Consider the following 20,627-nt stretch of genomic DNA (forward strand, 5'->3'; position numbering starts at 1 on the left):
ATCAATGGAAACATGTTGTGTTTCTCTGGGCATTCACTTTGTATAGAGCATTACTTAAACAGTGAAATATGTGAAGACATATGTGGAAGCCCATTTTGTACAAATGTGCCAGGCCTAGGGACACTAGGCTTTAGAGGGTTTGAAATGGTCCTATAAAATATGAGAACCTATGCATTTACATGTGCCAATTCACTGGGTGAGCTCAGGGAATCAATGAGCAATTACCCCATACTTACATACAAAGGAAAACTCTGGAGCAGCCTAGTGAAACATCAGCAGCAACTTGACCAAAAATTGTTTTGCCAAGTCCTGCCAAAAAGACGTCTCCAAATGCCCATTTAGAATGTTCTGGTCAGAGAAATGATTAAGGAGAGGTGATGGAATTGACAATATTTATGAATTGTACATAAGGGATGAGTGTGCACATCTGTTGGGGTACGGAGATGTGTGCTAGGTGGGGAATTACCTATATATATTTTGGGGACTATTTATCCATGTGCATATACATATGGGTATATGTTCATTAAGTCAGTTGTTTTTGATTTGGGTGTGTCAATCTGGGATTCAGGAGGGCTAGATCTGATGATCAAAGTATAAATGGTGGGAGATGGCAAAGGTAACACGTATAGATCAATGCCTTAATGCTCCTTTCAAAATGGAAGAATTTTCCTGTTACGAGAGATTTTCCCATTAACCCTCGGTTATCTTTTTTCCTCTTTCATTTCTGCTATTCTAGAAGCTGACACCCACAGGTCTGAAACTGCAATGAAAGAAGTTTATCAATTCCCTAGGGAGACTGAAAGGCATAATCACATATTGCATCACTGCATAAGAATATAGCTTTTCAATTGGAAATTGAGAGGCTGCCCATCAATTAGGAATGGCTGAACAAATTGTGGTATGTGATTATGATGGAATATGATTATACTATAAGAAATGATGAGCAGGATGCTCTCAGAAAAACCTGGAAAGACTTACATGAGCTGATGTAAAGTGAAATGTACTGTGTACAAAGTAACAGCAATATTACAAGATGATCAGCTATGAATGACCTAACTATTCTCAGCAATACAATGATCCAAGACAACTCTGAAGGACTCGTGATGAAAAATGGTCTCCATCCCCAGAGAAAGAATTGATGGTGTCTGAATACAGACTGAAGCATACTTTTTCTTTATTTTCCCTGAGTTTTGTTTTGTCTATGTTTTCTTTCACATTGACTATTATAGAAATGTTTTGCATGACTACACATATATAAATTATATCGAATTGCTTGCCTTCTCAATGGGGGAGGGGAGGCAGTCTGAAGGGAGGAAGGGAGAGAATTTGGAACTCAAAATTTCAAAAATGAATGTTAAAACTGTTTTTACATGTAACTGGGAAAAAACAAAATATTAATAAAATAAACAAAAATAGGATAAAATCTAAATCTAAAGAAAAAAAGAAGTAAGAGGGCCAATATTAGGAAAGACTTAGACAATAATATGATTCTGGTACACATTTTCAACATGGGGCAGAACATCAAATGCTACATATTTTAACCTCCAAGAACTTTTTTTAGAGTTTATGGGATATATTATTCATTGAAAAGCAGCAAAGATAGAGTTCCTATATTCTTCAGTCCAATATCTATCACACTGATTTTATGGTCAAGGTACTAAGTCCTTCTCTCTGTTGACTATCTCCAATTTATACTATATCTTGTTTGTACAAGTTGTTTTCATGTTGGATTGTTAAGTTCCTTAAGAGGAGATACTGTCTTTATTTGTATCCCCTGTTCTTACCATAGTGCCTGGCGCATAGTAGGTATTTAATAAACACTAGTTCGGTTGACTGTCTGCCCTTTAGATTTAGGGTTCAATGTGTTTTTAAATGTACGCTATCAGATTCATACTCTAGATGACAATAGCCCTAAGAACAGAGTTTCCAGTGGAAAGGCTACTCTGCCATTAACTGTGGGGAGAGAGAGTCAGGAAGACCAATATATAGCAGATAAGAATAAATAGATCTTTCTTCAATATAGCTACAAAAGAAATTTAAGGGGGAAAAAGAGAAGAGAGGACATAGTTCAAAGTATTTACAATCATCAGTAATAGCACAAATCAATTCACAAACACTACTACATCAAATTCATCAGGACCCAACGAGGTTAAGCAAGGGGAAAGAGTGTTCAGAAGGTAATAACATTTGATACTAGCTGAAATTCATTCTTGATGAGGGACTGAAAACCACTGCAAATTTCATTTAATAAGGTCTCCCAGGGCTTAGGTTTTCCTGGATGAAGCACAAGGGATGGGCTAAGTCCTCAGGCCCATAACCAGACAAAGGAACAAGTTCATGATCAAAGACACAACAATCCTGCCCAGTTGGGATTTTCTTGAAAAGGAAAGAAAAGAAAAGAAAGTATCAATAGTACGGCCTTGGACTTACAGGCAATATTGAAACTTTGGGAAAGTTATGTAGTGTTTCCCATTCCCGCTTGAGGTATTCAATGGAACCCACAAACACAATGTGCTTCAGTTCATGGTAGTGAAAATTGCTCGCACGCAAAGGCATCACCAAGTTCCGGAGGCCAATCAAAGCTGACGTGACGTCACCAAAGATGCAAACCACCACATGTCCACTCAGAACTGTCATGGCAGCTTCGCTTCTCGTCTGAAAAAAGAAAATAAAAGAAGACACAGAGATTTGGGTTAAACTCATTAGTCCATTAAAATAATGACTTTTCACCTGGGTCCCAACGATGAGGATGCTTAGGGCTAGACTCAGCAAGCCAGCCAGTCAATAAGCATTTATTAAGCACCTACTGTGTGCCAGGCACTGTGATAAGTGTTGGGGATATAAAGAAAATCCAAAGGCAATCAATCCCTGTCCTTGAGGAGCTCACATTCTAATAGGGGAGAAAATGTGGGGGGAAAAAAAAAACAACAAAGAAAATATAGACAGGATAAATTGGAGGTAATCAACAGAGGGACAGAAATAGCATTATAAGCATCAGGACCTGAGGTATAAGACCTGGGAACTGTGCCACAGAGTCTTCCTCATTTTTATTACAATTCTTTATTGTCCACCCTACGCCACTGGGGTCTGCTCTTATTTGCATGGCTGTTATAAATCAAACGCTGAACACAAAACCAAAAAAGAAAGGCATTCCCAGGAAAGAGTGCTTCCTTAAGCAGAGAGACCCACTGTGGGAAGTCAGAATGGAACTTCTCCCAAGTAGAAAAGATTTGTTGCCGCTTGCTAGAAGTAGACCAGGTAGTTACAAAGCTTAGATCATATACTGCAAATGGCCTACCAATGCCATTCATCCAGGCTCAGCAGTGTAGATTCCGGTCCTAAGAAGCACTATGGAGAATGGATATTTGGGGAGAGAGGGCAGATCTAATATGGAATTCCAGACGTATGTAATGGGAAGCCAATTTCCAAAGTTTAACAGCAAAGAAAGATGAAGAAGAATCAAAATACATTTTTTCCCCCAAATCTACAGAAAAAGAGCAATTGGGCTCAATTCAATCAATCAATCAAGCATCTATTACTATGTGCTAAGCACTGTGTGAGGTACTGGGGACACAAGTACAAAAAATGAAAATCCCTGCTCACAAGGATCTATATTCTGATGGGGAACCAAAGTGACCCACCAGGCAACCTCCCCCTTCCTTCTTCGCTGGTATGATACTAATTTATATTTGTCTATGGGCATCACAAAATGCTAGCAGATATCTAAGAGACCAACTACTCAAACATCCTCATTTTATCATAAACTGAGGCTCAAAAGGGTGCCTTTCTCCATGGAACCATTGTTTAGGACAACATCTGGCACATTTTTTGTTGTTCAGTCATTTTTCAGTCGTGTCTGACTCTTTGTGATCCCATTTGGGGTCTTCTTGGCAAAGATCCTGGAGTAATTGGCCATTTCCTTTTTCAGCTTATTTTACAGATGAGGAACTGAGGCAAACAGGGTGAAGTGACTTGTCCAGGGTCATACAGCTAGTAAGTGTCTGCGATTGGATTTGAACTCAGAAAGAAGAGTTTTCCTGACTCTAGGTCTGGGACTCTATCCATTGGGCTATCCAGCTGTCCTTGAAACATAGTAGGCTTAATTAATTAATTAATGCTTGCTCCCTTCCCCTTCTATTATGTGCCTGCATTTTCTATGCTCTTCCCCTGGAGCTCAGGACTCTATTGCCTTTGAGCATTAAGAATGCAATGAGGGGCAGCTAGGTGGTGCAGTGGATGGAGCACTGGCCCTGAAGTCAGGAGGACCTGAGTTGAAATCTGGCCTCAGACCAAACACTTGACACTTACTAGCTGTGTGACCCTGGGCAAGTCACTTAACCCCAATTCCAAAAAAAAAAATTGGAATGGGTTGGGATAGAGTCCAATGGGCCTACTCTGGGTTGGGACTGCCTTGGTCAGACCAGTCTGGTATTCACTCCTGGGTGTCCTATTCTAGAAAGGCAGTTGACAAAGAGGAGGGTGATCAGTATAATCAGGAAGCTGAAAATCACAGGGGACAAAGATTATTGGAAGGAACTGAGGCTGTTTAGCCTGGAAAAGAGAAGCTCTGAGGGGCTGGACATGGGACATGACAGTTGTCTTTAAGCATTTGAAGGGACCTTATAGAAAATGGGAACTGGACATTTTCTACTTGTCCCTTTGGATATCTGACTATACATATTTTGTTACAAAGGTTTTATCTTTTTTTAAAATTTTAAATAGGGGAGAGAAGATAGGAAGAGAGAAAACAACAAATGCTTGCTAATTAGGTGGGGTGGGGGAGCAGTAAGAGAGAGTAGAAGGAAGAGAGACAGATTTAGGAGAATTTTTGCTAGCAATGTAAATCATCCCAAGGTGGATCAGAGCAGATAGGTGGCGCCATACTGCCCAGAGCACCAGGCCTGGAGTCAGGAAGACTCATCTTCCTGAGTTCAAATCTGGCTTCAGACACTTACTAGCTGTGTGACTCCAGGAAAGTCATTTAACCCTGTTTGCCTCAGTTTCCTCATCTGTAAAATGACCTGGAGAAGGAACACTTCAGTGTCTCTGCTAAGAAAACTCCAAATGGGGTCACAAAGAGCCTGAGACACAAAACAACAACACCAATGTAGAATAGGCTACTCTGGAAGGTCTCGCTAGAGATTTTTTTTTTAATTTTTAATTTGTTTGCTTTTTGGTGAGGCCATGGGGATTACTTGACATACCAAGAGTTACACAGCTAGTAAGCATCAAGTGTCTGAGGCCAGATTTGAACTCAGGTCCTCCCAACTCCCAGGCCAGAGCTCTATCCACTGTGCCACCTAGCTGCCCCTCCCACTAGAGGTCTTAACCGGAGAGCTATGGAAGGGAGTTTGGGACAAGTATGGGTTTGACCAGGCAGCCTCTGAGGCCCCTTCCAATTCTGAGATTCTGCCATCTGTGATCTCCGATGAAATGCTATGCTAGAGTGCTCTATTTCTTAGCCTTCTAAAGCCTTTCAGAGGAAGACCCCCACAAAGACAAGAGAATTAAAAAACTTTGAGAGAGGTCCATGTGGGAGCAAAGGAGTCCTCTAAGACCCTACCTGTGAATGATATAAATCCGAAGACTTTGTGAAATGCAAATGTTCATTTACCGCTGGCCCTTCAGCATCCCGTCACATGAAATAATACAAATGACAGAAGGAAGCTCATTATGGGCCCCTCTCCTTGACTCCTTCCTGTTCACTGCCTCCCTTTTGCCCCTCTATGACTCCCAGTCACCGTACGCCAAGATAGCCCCGTGCGGCCTACAGTGTCTTTGGGGACATATATTAATTTCCACTGTACATATCAAACTCTGGTTGATTTACTTTCTAGAATTGACTGGTGTATCGATTGTTTAAATGCCAATATTGCAATTCATGACAATGTCAGGGTTATTACCGCAACCCCCAAGGAGAGGAGGAAACCGGCTCTCTTGCTCCTTGATCGTTAGGATAAAGTGGGGGCTGTTACTATTATTGGTTTCCCTGCACAACACTGCAGGGAAATCTGAGACACCGGCCTCAGGAAATGCTTTATAAACTGCGACAAAGTGAGGATCCACCGGGGACCTCATTTCAAATATCATCAGTTTTGTGGTGGAGATCTGGACTTAGTTACTGGCTGCTCGGAGGTCTGAGTACATGGGCACCTCCAGCAGAAGCTTCTCCTGACTCTAACTAACTGTGATAGGCCGCCTAATTATTTTTAATTGGCCAAGTCAGCTGGGTAGCTAGCCCACTTTAACAAGCAGATGGAATGCAAACAGAGACGAAGGTGGGGGATGGGAGAGTGGCATGGAAAGGGAGGCAGGAATATGCCAATAAGGTTATCCTGGAGACTTGGGGCAATATAGACTCATTTGAAGCCCTGTCATTTCCATTCATTCTCCAGACTGGACCTCCCGGATGAAGCCTTCACTGGCCACCCCAATAGAGAGTGATCTTGCCTTCCTCTGAAAGCCCGAAGTATTAAACCAGGCAGTCAAGTGAGACAGTGGCCAGAGCACTGGACCTGGAGTCAGGAAGACCTGAGTTCAAGTTCATCTTCAGACACTAGCTGTATACAAGTCACTTAACCTGTTTACCTCAGTTTCCTCATTTACATATAAATTAGGGATAATAATAGCACCTACCTCCCAGGGTTGTTATGAGGATAAAGTGAAATAATATTTGTAAGGCACTTTTCAACCTTCAAAGTACTATATAAATGCTTACCATTACCAGTATTGTTATTATTATTGTTATTATTATAGCATCTAAGAGTTCTAAGCTAAACCTCAGTGTCCCTGATGAGAAACAATGGAATAGTTGCACTATAGTTATAGTGTGTTCACTAACCAGGAAACATCTTGTGACTTTGGTTAGGCGCGTGTTCATTAACTAACCGATCTGGCTCCCACCAACTTTTACAATCTTTTTCTTATTACTCCGTTTGGTGAAGTCTCCATTCCAGCCAGACTGATCTCTTAGCTACTCCTTCCACTACACAGGTCTTCAGCTTCCTTGTCCTTGAGCAATAGACTGCCATGTCTAGATCCCCCTCCTTTTTCACCTTAGCTTCCTTTAAGACATGACTCAAGCACCGAGGCCTTTCCTGAGCCCTCCAATTGGCAAGGCTCTCTTTACATTGAGATTCAGTGGCATCATGTTGTAGATATCTTGCATTTGCCTACCTGAATGCAGGTAATGTCCCTCCATTAGAATGTGAGCTCCCTCAAGGCAGGAGCAATCTCATTTTTTTGTCATCATAACCTTAGCAGCTAACACAAAACTTGTCATTGGCTGAATTAAATTGGACATTTGTTAGCCTCATTATCATCACCAGCCCAGCATCGAGTGCCTGCTACCCATGGTGAATCATGCGAGCGATTTTGTGTGTGTTTGTGTGAATGTGTACATGACTGGAGAGATATAATGATGAATAAGACATATTTCCTAACCTTGGGAAGCTTACAATATAGTTAGGGAGGAAGGTCAGGCATATAAAACTACAAGCTAAGTTGCCATTCACCTGATCTGAGTCTGTTCCTAGCACTTAGCGCAAGACCATACATATAGTAAGGGGATCGATACGTTTGAAGGAAGGAAGGAAGGGACAAATGAAGAAATGAAGGAACACTTGATTTATTACTCCCAGTCCAAACTTTGATCAGAGATCAAGCCCCCTCAATGTGTTCCTAATTTCCATCATCTTAAAAATAGGACAGGGGATTGTGTCATCCCATAAAACAGCTGGCAGATCTCAGGGCTAGAAAACCTGGCTTTGGTCAGAATTATGAAGGGGCTCCTTTGACACTCACCAGAATGACTTTTTCGATCTCCTTGGCTGCACACCAGTGGAACATCCCTGTAGAGTCATACTTTTTCACGTTGGAGTCCATGTTGTCGATCTGATCATTGCCAGGAATTAACAAAGGGGTCGTGCCTGTAGAAAGAAAAAAAAAAAGATAATGTAAGTGGAAAATGTGATAAAATATGAATGGGAAGATGTCCCTAGAGCTGCATATTGAAAGACATGAAAGATAAAAATGAAGTTATTGTTATTAAAATCAGTTTGCAGGACCTGTTCATTGAAAAGCAAAACCTGAGAACCCACCACTATCAACCTGGAAAAACACATCCAGTTGACATTTAGCAGGCAGAAAACCTTAATGGTGAGCTCTGTTAATCATCTCTTTCTAAACAAGGCTTTCTCTCCCTTCTCAAGTTCATTCCCCCCTCCTTGTCAGCACCTCCCTACCCCCATCTCTTTCCACTAACTCCTCTCACCCCCTCCTTCAATACCAAAAAAAAAAAAATCTAACCAAAGGGTTGCTATTAAGCTTAGCAATGATGTGGAAGGAATAGGAACAGAGCCCCATGCTGACTGACTAGCATGAGGATGGAAAGCCAATTATTTGCTCTTTCTGACTACAACTTCTGACGTGATGCTCTTCCCAGTAAAAGCTTTAACAGGCTGCACTTTAAATATTTTAGCAATTTGCCCAATCAGATTTTGCTTTCCCCAACTGAAGCCCTTTAAAGATTCAGCAGCGTGTCACTTCAGAGCGGATTGACTACCAAATGCCCACATCTGGAATACATGATTTCAATACTAAACAACAGCTCCCCCCACCCACCACCTTCCTTCCTTGACAACTGTATTTGCACTAACCATCCAACTACTTCTCCATCTCTCTCTCTCTTTCTCTCTCTTTCTTTCGTCTCTCTCTCTTTTGTCTCTCTCATCTCTCTGTCTCTAGTCTCTCATTTCTCTCTGTCTCTGTCTCTCTCTTTTTTGTCTCTCTCTCATCTCTCAGTCTCTACTCTCATCTCTCTCTGTCTCTCTCTTTTTTGTCTCTTTCTCTCATCTCTCTGTGTCTAGTCTCTCATCTCTCTCTGTCTCTGTCTCTCTCTGTCTCTCTCTCTGTCTCTCTCTCTCTCTCTGTCTCTCTCTGTCTCCCTCTCTGTCTCTCTCTCTCTCTGTCTCTCTCTCTGTCTGTCTCTCTCTCTCTCTCTCTCTCTCTCTCTCTCTCTCTCTCTCTCTCTCTCTCTCTCTCGACTCCCAGTCTCTTCCCCCTCACATCCCAGCTACAGTGTTGCTTGAGCAAGACGCATCCCGGGACTGGGAGCGTCCTGACAAACTGGCCCTGAGTACACAGAGCCACATTTATCCTCTCTTGATTAGTTTTTTGGTTTGAAAACAAGGATCATCCAGAGATAGTCTATGAAACAGACTCTTCTCCCCCCCCTTGTGAGTCCACCCTTTCTCCAGGGCACATTTGTCTCTATCAGTGGCTGTTACATCACCTGTGGTTGCTTTTACAAAGATAACTGCCATCCATGGTCTGCCCAGTACTAAGACTCTGATGGTGGTAACACCACAAGTTGGTTTCAGAAGCAACACAACTATCCTCGCTGACAGTGATCTCCAAAGTTTGGGGTCACTGCCTTTCACTTTCCTTAACATATTGTGACTGTCATTAAAAAATTAGCTAGAACTTTCTGAGGCCTATTTAAATTATTAGCTTATGTTTTGGCTTCCACAAAAGTTCTATCATGGCATTTTATTGTAGAGTAGAGGTGATCCTGGGGTCTTCAAGGCTATGCCGATAGGATATAATTTAGAAAGGCAACTGGCGTGGGCTCAGCCTATTTCTGAGATGTTCATCATTCAAACATTGGTCTAAACCACAGTAACTCATGAAGACCCCGTGCCAAAAGATCAGACCACCAGCACTTGGATGGCAATAGTGCCTGTGCTGAAGAAATCATGGTCTTTAAAGTACTGAACTGCAGCACTGTCAAACTGTCAAATGGTTCCCTGTTGGCTGCATATTGAATTAGAAAACCACAGATTAACAGTATCTATGTTGTACTGTATTTTTATTTATTTTGTTAAGCATTTCCTAATTAAATTTTAATCTAGTTCATCAGGGGCTTGGGAGTTGTGAAGAAGCTAGCCTGCTATTGAGTTTTATACCACTGTTTTAGAGAATTAAATTGCTGATTTGATATTTAATTGGTAGCATTTATATAGTACTTTAAGGTTTGCAAAGCACTTCTTATATTATTTTATTTGATCCTCCTGACAACCTCGTGAGACAGGTACTATTATTATCTCTATTTTATGGATGAGGAAACTGAGTCTGAGAGTGGGTTAAGTGACTTGCCCAGGGTCATGCAGGTAAGCAGTATCTGAGGCAGGATTTGAATTTAGGTCTTTCTGACTTTAATCCAGCACACTAATCTTTATTTCACCTAGTTGCCTTATTTTTATTTCATTTTAATTTACCCTAAAACCACTGTTATTGAGTTTCAGATGGTACCCCATAGCTCTAAAATTTAATGTGCAGAAAATTCCTTATTCTGACATTATTCTGATATAATAGACAGTATGGTACATTCAACATACGTCAGGGTAGCATGGTCATCAAGAAGGATTACATAATATTAATTAGAGTAGGCAAGGGAGGGCTGACCCTCCAGAGAGAGAGGTGGACAAAATCTTTTAAAGATTTTTTTATCCCTAAGACCTCCTTAGTCTCTGTATTACTATGAGAGACAAATACTTTTTGGGACAAATGTGTGAATTGGTCTTGGGAAAGCAACTAGTGAAGTTCAGCTTTGCCATTTACTATCTGTTTGACCTCAGGAAAATTATTTAAACTCTCTGGGATTTCCTTGTCTATGAAGTAAAGGGCTTGAAATATAGGACCTCTGGGGTAATTTCCAGTTCTAAATCTGGCATGCCCTGGTGCTGTTCTTTAAAAAATGTGGAGGTAGAAGGAATCCTGTAAATAATGGCTTTAAGATGCAATGGAGAGGGTATTGCAATGGAGGTCAGGAAGCTCACATGGAGTCTAACCCAGACTCTTTCTCTAACCAAGAGTGGGACCTTGGAGAAGTCACCTCCTGTCTCAGGGCCTTTATTTTCTTAAGTGCAAATAGAGACAAATCTAAGGCCCCTCTTAGCTCCGGCACTTTGTGATTCTAGTGCTATTCTAGTTTACTGAGGTGAGAAAAGCCAATGATAATGTTTTCAAAACCCTGATAGTAGAAAGAAGGAGAAGGAGAAGGAGGAGGAGGAAGAGGAAGAGGAAGAGGAAGAGGAAGAGGAAGAGGAAGAGGAAGAGAAGAAGAAGAAGAAGAAATAGGAGGAGGAGAAGGAGGAGGAGGAGAAAGAGAAGAAGAAATAGGAGGAGGAGGCGGAAAAGGAGGAGGGAGAGAGAGACAGAGAGAGAATACTTTAAATATTTTTTTCTGGCTATCATTAATAATGTTCCCACAGTGGGGACCTGCTGTTGTGAAAAAAGGGTAGTCATTTAGACTTAAGCTTAATTAGAAACAGGGGGAGGGATATGATGTACCCTTTTCAGCCCTAGACTTCTTTTTATTACTACTATGTGTTAGTTTCCCGTTAGATTTCAGTGTTTGAAAGAAATCAATGCCCAATTCACACAGTGAAAGCAGTATCATGTGAACTAATTTTCTTTCAGAAATGAGGAAACTGAGTCCCAGAGAAGAAGTGATTTACTCAAAATTAAGAAGCTAAATAACAACTCTTTAACCTGGCATTCAAAGGACACCACAATCTGGCTCCCACTTTTCTTTTTAGTCTCCATCCCCTTCACACACTCTAAGTTCCCATACAATAGGGACTTTTTGCCATTCTCACCATTCTGCTTTTTCCTGCCTCTATGGACATGGTAGTCTGCCTCCCATAGTTTAAACTCTAGAAAACATTTTCTGATTGCCCCTGATAGATGTGAGAGCCCCCTCTCTGAAGCTCCCAACCACTCCATTCACCCTCTCCTCTGTACTAAACACATTCTTACTTATTTCATGTCTATTTTTGTACATACCTCATCACCTACCGCATTATGGGCAGAAACTGTCTCTTTTCATTTTTGTCTCCCTAACACATAGCACTGTGCTTACATAGAGTATTCATTTGATAAATATTGGCTGAATGAATGACTGAATGAATGAATTCCAGGTTCTCTCCTGGTTCAGTTGAAAGAACACTTGATCTGGAATCAGAGGATTCTGAGCTTCAATTACCAAAGCTCTGGGCATATAGGAGGGACTTATTAAATGCTTGTTGTTTTATCCTTGCCAATCCCATCTGTGATGTGTATTACCTTGGGCAAGTTATAATTCTCTGGGCCTCAGTTTCCTCATCTGTTAAAAGACTAAATGACTTCTGAGATCCTGACTAGCTTTATGATTTCCAAGTCTAGTGTCTCAATTTGTTACCTTCCTCACAAAGCTTCTATGACTTCTTCTAGCATTATATACCTTGGGGATATTATTGTCCCTTTTTTACAACTGGTGAAACTGAGACAGACAGAAATTAAGTGACTTGCCCAGTCATACCCCTAGTAAATGCTAAGGTGGGATTTGAACTAAGGTTTTCTTGACTCTAGGCCCAGTACTCTACCCACTGTACTACCTGGCTGCCTCTGATATAGATGCCTATATCAGAAAATTTGATGGGCCTGAAAGGAGGTTGGGGGCAATATGGGGGCCAGGATGGGATGTCACTATAAAAGCATCTGAGTTCCCAGGAGGCAGGGAGGAAAAAGCCACTATGAGCTCTGCTGACTTAATGATTTTGCCCAGGGCTAGCCCTGCTCTCATATTCAGGGGGCCTCACTTGGCTGAATGGACTTCTGTAGAAAATGATGTCAATTCATCACAGCAACGGGCAGAAGCTATAATTACTTTGTAACTAAAATGTGGTGGCTTAAGCCACAATAAACAATCTCCCGTTCTTAATTTTAAGTACCCAGAGTTGGTGTTGGCTGCAAAGAGCCTTCCAGGGTAAGTGGAAACGAAAGGGCCCGTTCTTTACAGTTTTGAATGCTGCTACATTGAGATTTTGAAGGTTCCCAAAGAATAGTTTATATTTGTGAGAACACAGCTGAATACTTGCCATTGTGAGTACCAGTCAATGTTGCTATAGTAATAGAAGGCCCAACAGGGGAAAAGGGCAGTTTGTTAGAAGTGGGAAAGGAACTGCCTTCTGATATCATTAGTTTACAGAACCACAACCAAAACCGTTGTTAAAACTCTCCACGACAGCTCCTCACAGACCAGTTATTTGGAACCAAGGACCGATACTATATATTGTCTTTCACGACTTACTTGATGTATTTTCTTGACTCACAAAGCAATCCCAAACTCCCCTGAAATGTGCTATAATTAATTCAAGGCTCATTTGTTACTAACTACTTAGATACTGTATAGTACTTTATTTCTCAGGCAATAGGGATTTTATGAGCTGGAGGAGATCCTGCTGAATCTTCCTTCCACCTTGAAATAAAGGTGGTATAACTTAGCAGCTATTCCTTAATTAATGTAATTAATGACTCTCGTGGTGCTTTGGGGTCCTGCCTGTTCATTTGAGGGAGAAAAGCATCTTGCTGACAGTTTCGGCTGAGCAAGTTCCATACCTAGGCTATTTCTAGATATCTTCCAATTTAATCCCAGGCCCCCAAACACAATTGATTAATTTTTCACAAGGGGGATTTATATCATGCATTAATTGCATACACAAATTTAAGGGTGACTGAGTGTTGCTACGTTGGATAAAGTGAAACAGTGACCTTGTAAGCATTGAATTGCTTTGACCAATGCAGACAGTCAGGTCAGATACTCTAGGCACCAAAATAGGTATTCTTGAAGAAATGTAACACTGCATTTTATGGGGTGAGTCTTCTATTTCATGTTCTTTCTTGGCCCCCCAGGCCAACCCAAATGTTAAATTAGCCTTAACTTAAAATTAGATTAAGGAGAGTGGAGAGACAGAATGGATAGTTAGATTCTGGCTCTGCCTCTTTGTCTGTCGTGATACTTCCAAGACTCAATCTCCAACTTGAACATGATATGGCATATACATTCCATTGGACCATTGGGCCATTACAGGACTCCTCCATAGAAAACTGCCCCAAAGGATAAGCTGAAGATAGACTTGACAATCATTGTGTGTGATGTCCCTTGTATATGAAGGCAATAAAACCTTCACTCTGCTTTAACAATAAATGCCTTCCCACCCCTCTTTCTTTTTTTCCTTTTCTTTTCAGTAGAGAAAGCCTGGCATGTTAAATTTTTCACATCTCTGTTCCTTAAGTCCAAGATAACACCTCCAAGGTCCTCAGCTAGAAATTATTCCTGCCTGACTTCAAATAAAGAATAAAATATCATTGTTTCTAGCTTTCATAGAGTAACAAATGCCACTTACCATCAATTAATCTCAGCAAGCAAACAAATGCCACTCTACAGCGGTAAAACCAAAAAGCCTGCCTTGGAGACAACAGCCTAGAGCAAAACCACAAATCCCTCTTCCAGCAAACCCGCTGTGAGGAAGCCTGGATTATATTTTAAAGAGCACAGATTCCCTTGCAGGCATGTACTGCAACTCCCAACATCTTCTGCTCCGGAGATTTTGATACTGAACTTTAGGACTTTCAGTTGAGGTAGAAGGTTTGGGATTCTTTTTTAAGCCACTGATAGAGAACAGCACAAAATACCGTCTGAAATTTTTTGACCTACTCACTCCCCCACTGAACTTAATACAATGGACAAAAACACTGCATCAAAGACGCAGGACTCGGTTTCATGACCTCATTTCCCCTCATCAATTAAATAGGGAGGGGGGAGGAAGTAGTTGACCATATGGACTCAGAGGCTTTTTCTAGCTTCAAATCTGTGATCATCTTGATTTCATGGCCTTCATTTAAAATAATCTGAAAAGTCATTACCTACCTCTGCAAAGCTCCCTATCTTTTGGGTTGGAGATTTGGGGCTGCTCACAGGGACTGGAGAAAAATGACTTCTAGGCAAGAGGTGGGAGGTATCTGGTCATAAGGTTTAGGCATCAGGGTCCTAACAGTCATTAGCTTTTTGCCAAAATCTCATCAGTTCTGGAAGAAATGGGAGGTTTCCCTTTCCAGGGCCAAGACATACTCAGGTCAGGGAGCTGCTCTCTTGCCTTAGTTGTAAAGGACCGGACACACCCAGCTCCTGCCCTGGTGACTGGCAGGACACCTAGAGACAAACTGGGGACATCTGTTCAGGCACACTTCTCTCCACCCATGAGCAATGTGCAGAGGTGGGGACATTCCTGAAAGCAAAGTAACCTGTCAAAACCGCCTAGAATGTGTCTGGTCCCACTCCCTGTGACAAACCAGTGCAGAGAACACAATACTGCTGTTTGCCGGCTGCCAGGATAGGTGCTCTTAATTGAGAAAGCATTTAGTGCTCCTATGTCAGGGCTGAATATTTCATGATGCACTGTATGTTTCACTATTTGCTCAGTGGGCCCCTGTCACTTCAATCTTCCCTGAATGCTTTGACTGATCTCTATAAAGCTTCGCCAGCACGGAGTGATGGCTTGTCCTGGGCAAGCAGAGACACTGACATGTTGGGGAGAGGCATGAGAGCTTTTGCCCAGTTTGGTGACGATGGCCATGGCCTATCTTTATTGTTCTGTACTGATGACCCTCAGTCTGAACGGATGTCAGAAAGGTCTAGAGAGAATCATTCACACATGTGTGTTATGTTAATGGCTCTCTCTCTCTCTCTCTCTCTCTCTCTCTCTCTCTCTCTCTCTCTCTCTCTCTCTCTTCAATCTCCACAGAGGACAGATGGAAGTCACTTCGCAGCAAGGAAAACAAGCATGGAATCTTAGAGGGAAAAAAAAACCAAATTTACATCTATTTCTTATTAGATGTTAGTTCTTAAAAAGTTCAATACTTATTTTAATGAATCTAATAGGATTTTTTTCATTCTTCCCTGACACATATTCCTCTTCCAAGTTAAAAATGAAACAATTTAGGTGTAAATTCTTAAGTACTTAGGAAGTGAAAAGAATCATAGAATCTTGGGGGAGAACAGAACATAACACTATCACCATTGGATGACAAATTTAATTGTAAAATCTCAGAATCAGAAAGTTGTAAGGGACCTTATTAGGCAGCTACGTGGCACAGTGGGTAGAACACTGAAAGACTCATCTTTATGAATTCAAATTCAGCTCCAGACACTTCATACCAGTGTGACCCTGGGTGAGTCACTTAACCCTGTTTGCCTCAGTTCCTCATCTATAAAATGAACTGGAGAAAGAAATGGCAAACCCCTCCAGTATCCTTTCCAAGAAAACTCTAAACGGGGTCACAGAGAGTTGGACACAATCAAAATGACCCAGCAACAACAATAAAGGGAACTCACTGACCACCTAATTCAACTCGTGACCAAAAGGGATCCCCCCCTATAACATAAATGACAGGCCAGCCAGCCTCCGCTTGAAGAACTCCAATGAAGAAGAACCTACTCTCTCTCAGACTTTTGCAAAGCTCTATTCGTTAGGAAGTTGTTGTTTTTTTTTTTCCTGACATCAAGTCTAAAGCTCATTCTGAGCTTACCACTCCTGCCACTAATTTCCCAGGGGAACGTCATTCTCTTATATGCATCTACTGTTACCTGGCCATGCTTATATATAATACAGCCAGGAGTTCATATGAAATGAGAAGGTTTAGAGGGACTGCTATCCTCACATTGGAGTGGATATCTACATGAGTGAGCTCACTCATCCACTGAAGCTTTAATTAACTCATGATTCTTGCCTCTGGTGCTCAAGCTATAATACTCAGGCAAGGTAACTAATTTCTCCAAACCTCAATTTCCTCATCCGTTAATTGGGAACAATAGCACTTGAACTATTGCCTCAAACAGCTTTTGTGAGAGCCAAGTGCTATAAAATAGTAAAGTGTTTAAAAAAACCAGGCAGTGAGCTATCATCAAAGAAATGTTGGATTGGAGTCACTCAGCTTTGACTCTAACTTAGATTGTTTTCCAACCATGTAATTTTGAGAAGTCATTTTAACCTCTATTGGCCTCAGTTTGTGCATCTGTAAAATGATGGTATTGGACTAAATGATCTATGAGGTTCCCTGCAGCTCTGAATATATGCTCTAATGATTATACAGAATCTGTAAGAAGAGGATCGTCCAAAAGAAGACTGCCTAGGATTCTCCTGGTATATACAAAGGAGGAAGGGAGATGGCCACGGGGTGAAAGAGAGGATGGTATAGATACTGTTCATGGTCCTCAGAATGCCAGGAATTCTGACACACGACCAAACGTGTCTCTCTATAAATAGCTGTCTATGCCCATTCAGTTAATGGGAAGAAAAGCTTCTCTGAGTACCCCACTTAGGGTTGATGGTTCTCTTGTCTCACCTTCACCCCAAAATGAGAATGGGTGAGGGAATAATATTTTATTTGGGGTCAGAGCACTTGGGTTCAAGCTCAGACTCTATTGTGGGTGATCTTGCCAAGCCCTTTTCTCTGTATCTCTCAGTTTCTGCAACTATAAAATGAGGTGATTGGACTAGGAAACCTTTTAGAACCTTTCCAGCTTGAAAAATCTACGATTGATGATGAAATGACATTTATGAGTGTCTGGCATATAATAGGCACTATACTAATCACTTCGTCCCCTATTTACTTGCTAAAGGTAGAAGTTTCCTTCTTTTTTTCTGGCATAGGACTTTGCTTAATCAAGAATAATGGATGTTTTAGATGTATGGTGTTGCTAACTAGAAATAAGAGAATGTTTGGAGTACAAATGCAAGAGTAAATAGAGATGTGTGAATATGCATGGACATGCATGTAGGTATGCATACACGGGCGCATGCACTCACATGTGTGTATCAGCCTATTTTTGCCAGCAGCCCCTATGAAGCTTCTATGAATGAGGACACAAAATGACCTTTTGCTGAGTATGCTACTTGTCTAGAGGCCTGTGTCAAGTTCACCCCTCTCTCTGGAGTGGGGGAAGACCAACTATTCCTTTCTTCTTCTGCCCCCTTGGGCCCTGTCATATTCTATTTGTTTGTGCATTAAGAGGTGGCTTGACTTAGCTGGGTTGACACTGCCTTCTCTCTTCATTCCACTCAGTGGCTGAAGTTGCCAGGGTGGCACTCTGGGCTTCTGTGACACTTCCTTAAGTGGCTCGCTGGCACAGGTCCAGGACTTTTCACCATTTTATTTACTAGCCACTTCTGTATTTCACAGGCATCCCAAGTTCTATTTGTGTGGCAACCATGACTGGCTTGGCTGCTCCAGGTCCTCAGAGACATTCAAGCAAAGAGATGTCCAGATAAAGGGCATGGGATGTGATGAACAGGTGAGGTTATTTCCTTTAATGATCTGGAGAGACCTAAGCATATCTTTCCCCCTCTTCCTCGTGCCTGTGTAGAATAGCCTTTTCCTCCCTGTCTACCTGCTTTTCTTCTCATGCCATTTTTCCTCTTCCCTGAAGGGATACGGTGCCTATGATTTTCTGGGTGCTGGTCACATGGATCTCCTCAAATCATTCACTTCATGTTCTCACACTTGCCACTTAACTTTCTTAATGGCCCTTTGTGCACATTCCCCTTGGAATCACAGAATCTTAGACGGGGTCTCAGTGGACATTTATCCCAAGACTTCCCAAATAAGAATCCTCTCTACAACACAGGCAGCAAATGATCATCTGCTCTTTGCCTGGAGATGTCTAGGGAGAGGGGACTGACTCATTGCCTCCCAAAGTGCTTTAGGATTCCTCTATTTGGTAGAGAGGGTTTTCTCCCCTTTTATATTCAAACTAAATCTATACCTTTGCAACTTCCCATATCGTTACTAATTCTTCCTCTAGGGTCAAGCAGAACAGATCTAATCTCTTCCACATAACAGTACTTGCAGACAGCTATCGTGTCTCCCTCAATCTTCTTTTCTCTAGGCTGTGTGTCTCCTCAAGTTCCCCCAGAATATATGGTGCGGGATTATACTCTATTCTAATTCCTAGTCCCCCATAATATCTCTGGGACACAGACTGCTTTTGAGTTCTCTTGATTCGGCTTCAGTCCTTTGTTCTCAGGGATCTAAATTCCATGGAAGAAATCAAATATTTGGAGGAAGAGTGATAACCCTATTTCCTATTCAATTCAACATAGATTTTAAAGTACCTTCTATACACAAGGAACCATGTGAAGATACAAAGATAGAGAAAAAACTAGTTCTTGTCCTGAAGAAGTTTACATTCCTGTGCTGGTGTTCTATGAAAAACCAAGACATGCTCTGAGCCACAAAATGTTTTGGCTAGATTGGGGTAGTGTGGGCTGTCTCTGAACATTAGAGCTATTTCCACAGCCAAACCATGAGTTAGCATCTTGGGGTGGGGGAAGCACGGGATCTTTTTCTCTAGAGTTTGATCAAGAACAATATGGATTCCCATCAACATCAGATGGTTCCAATACGTTGAGAACAAAGGGATAAACTAGACGGTTTATGAAGGTTACAACTGAGTGCTCTTTGAGTCTACATAGGGAAACAGCTATTCTGGCTAACACCTTGTACTGATTCTATGCTGGGCAATTATTACCTTCCCCTATATTTAGGCAAAGTCTCTTCCATAACTGAAACATTTATAAAGACGGCACCAGCCAGCCTGGGCTAAACTAACATTCCTACCCTCCAGAAGATGACAACTGAAGAGAAATAATTCTCCCTCTGGTCCTAAAAGGGGCAACATGTTCCATGACTAGTGAAGACTAGGAAATAGGAACTCCGTGCTTCACTGATTTTTCTGGTCTCAAGTTAAAAGGAAAATGATAAAATAGGCCTCCTGAACATAAGCTAAATGCACCTATGAAATGAAAGGTGGCTGTGATGATCTCATCCCCATTCCAAGTCATGTCGAGTGGCATGGCACCCAAACTTATCATCTAACTCAAGCATGGTCCAAGGGTGATTTTCTGTCAGTATAATGGAAAGATATAATATATCAGGATTTCTATAAGTAAAATTTATCTGAGAGGCAGTGTGGCATACTAGAAAGAGAGCTGGCCTTAGAGGCAGGAATTGAAGTCAAGTCTTGCCTCTGATACATACTAACAGTGGGACCATGGGTAAGTCACCTACCCTCTCAGTTCCCAAAGAACTCTTTAAGACTAAAAGTTAGACATCGATTGCTGTTCTGCATCAACAAAGAGGGTTTCTACACTAGGACTGCTTACAGTGGAACCATAGGTTTGGACCAAATAAGGGAAAACCAGCCAAACTTTGTCTAGAAAAAAAAAGGTGGTACAAGGCAATGTGTTGGAAGCCCACTATAACTTATTATTTGGTAGACAATTTGGACGTAACATTTGAACAGAAGGATGCTTTATTTGAGGAAGTAACAAATTAAGGACAATTGAATACCATTCTATGCTCTTTGGCTTACATCTGAGCTCTTCCTATCACTTCCCATAGACCACTAAAATCTCATCTATTTTCAAAATGATAGATTGCTGTTTAAACACTGTCCAAGGAATTCAAGGTCAAGGTTGAAAAATCCACTTCAAAGAGGCCATTCTCTTTCCTTGTGGATTGTCCCGATCACAGTGAATAGGCCATATGCTATCTCCTCCAGAAAGGAAACTTAACTAGAGGCTAGGAAGGCTCAAGAGGCCTTCCATTAGTCACTTTGTTCTCTGCAGGGGAGTATATAGGAATTTTGAAAAGGTGTGCTTGAGTTGTGGGGCCCTGAGAGTCATATGACTAACGTAAGAGATTTAAGAGAAGGAACCAAGTGGATTCCAAAGCCTGTTACACAC

At 41.5% G+C, this 20,627-nt stretch overlaps 1 protein-coding gene across 5 annotated transcripts in view; it reads right to left on the reverse strand.

The window, feature by feature from the left end:
- The window catches only part of KCNMA1 (potassium calcium-activated channel subfamily M alpha 1), a 909,315-nt gene that overhangs the window by 80,245 nt on the left and 808,443 nt on the right, over positions 1–20,627 (reverse strand). For all 5 annotated transcript variants that reach the window (XM_078150867.1, XM_078150865.1, XM_021006026.2 and 2 more), the window contains 3 exons: positions 18,735–18,745; positions 7,804–7,928; positions 2,431–2,655 (listed from right to left, as the gene is read on the reverse strand). In XM_078150867.1, coding sequence (XP_078006993.1) covers positions 2,431–2,655; positions 7,804–7,928; positions 18,735–18,745 — 361 coding nt within the window. The remainder of the gene's footprint in view (positions 1–2,430; positions 2,656–7,803; positions 7,929–18,734; positions 18,746–20,627) is intronic.

Source organism: Phascolarctos cinereus, unplaced genomic scaffold (assembly GCF_003287225.1).
Source record: "Phascolarctos cinereus isolate Bilbo 61053 unplaced genomic scaffold, phaCin_HiC Scaffold_3;HRSCAF=262, whole genome shotgun sequence".
NCBI classification, from domain to species: Eukaryota; Metazoa; Chordata; class Mammalia; order Diprotodontia; family Phascolarctidae; genus Phascolarctos; species Phascolarctos cinereus.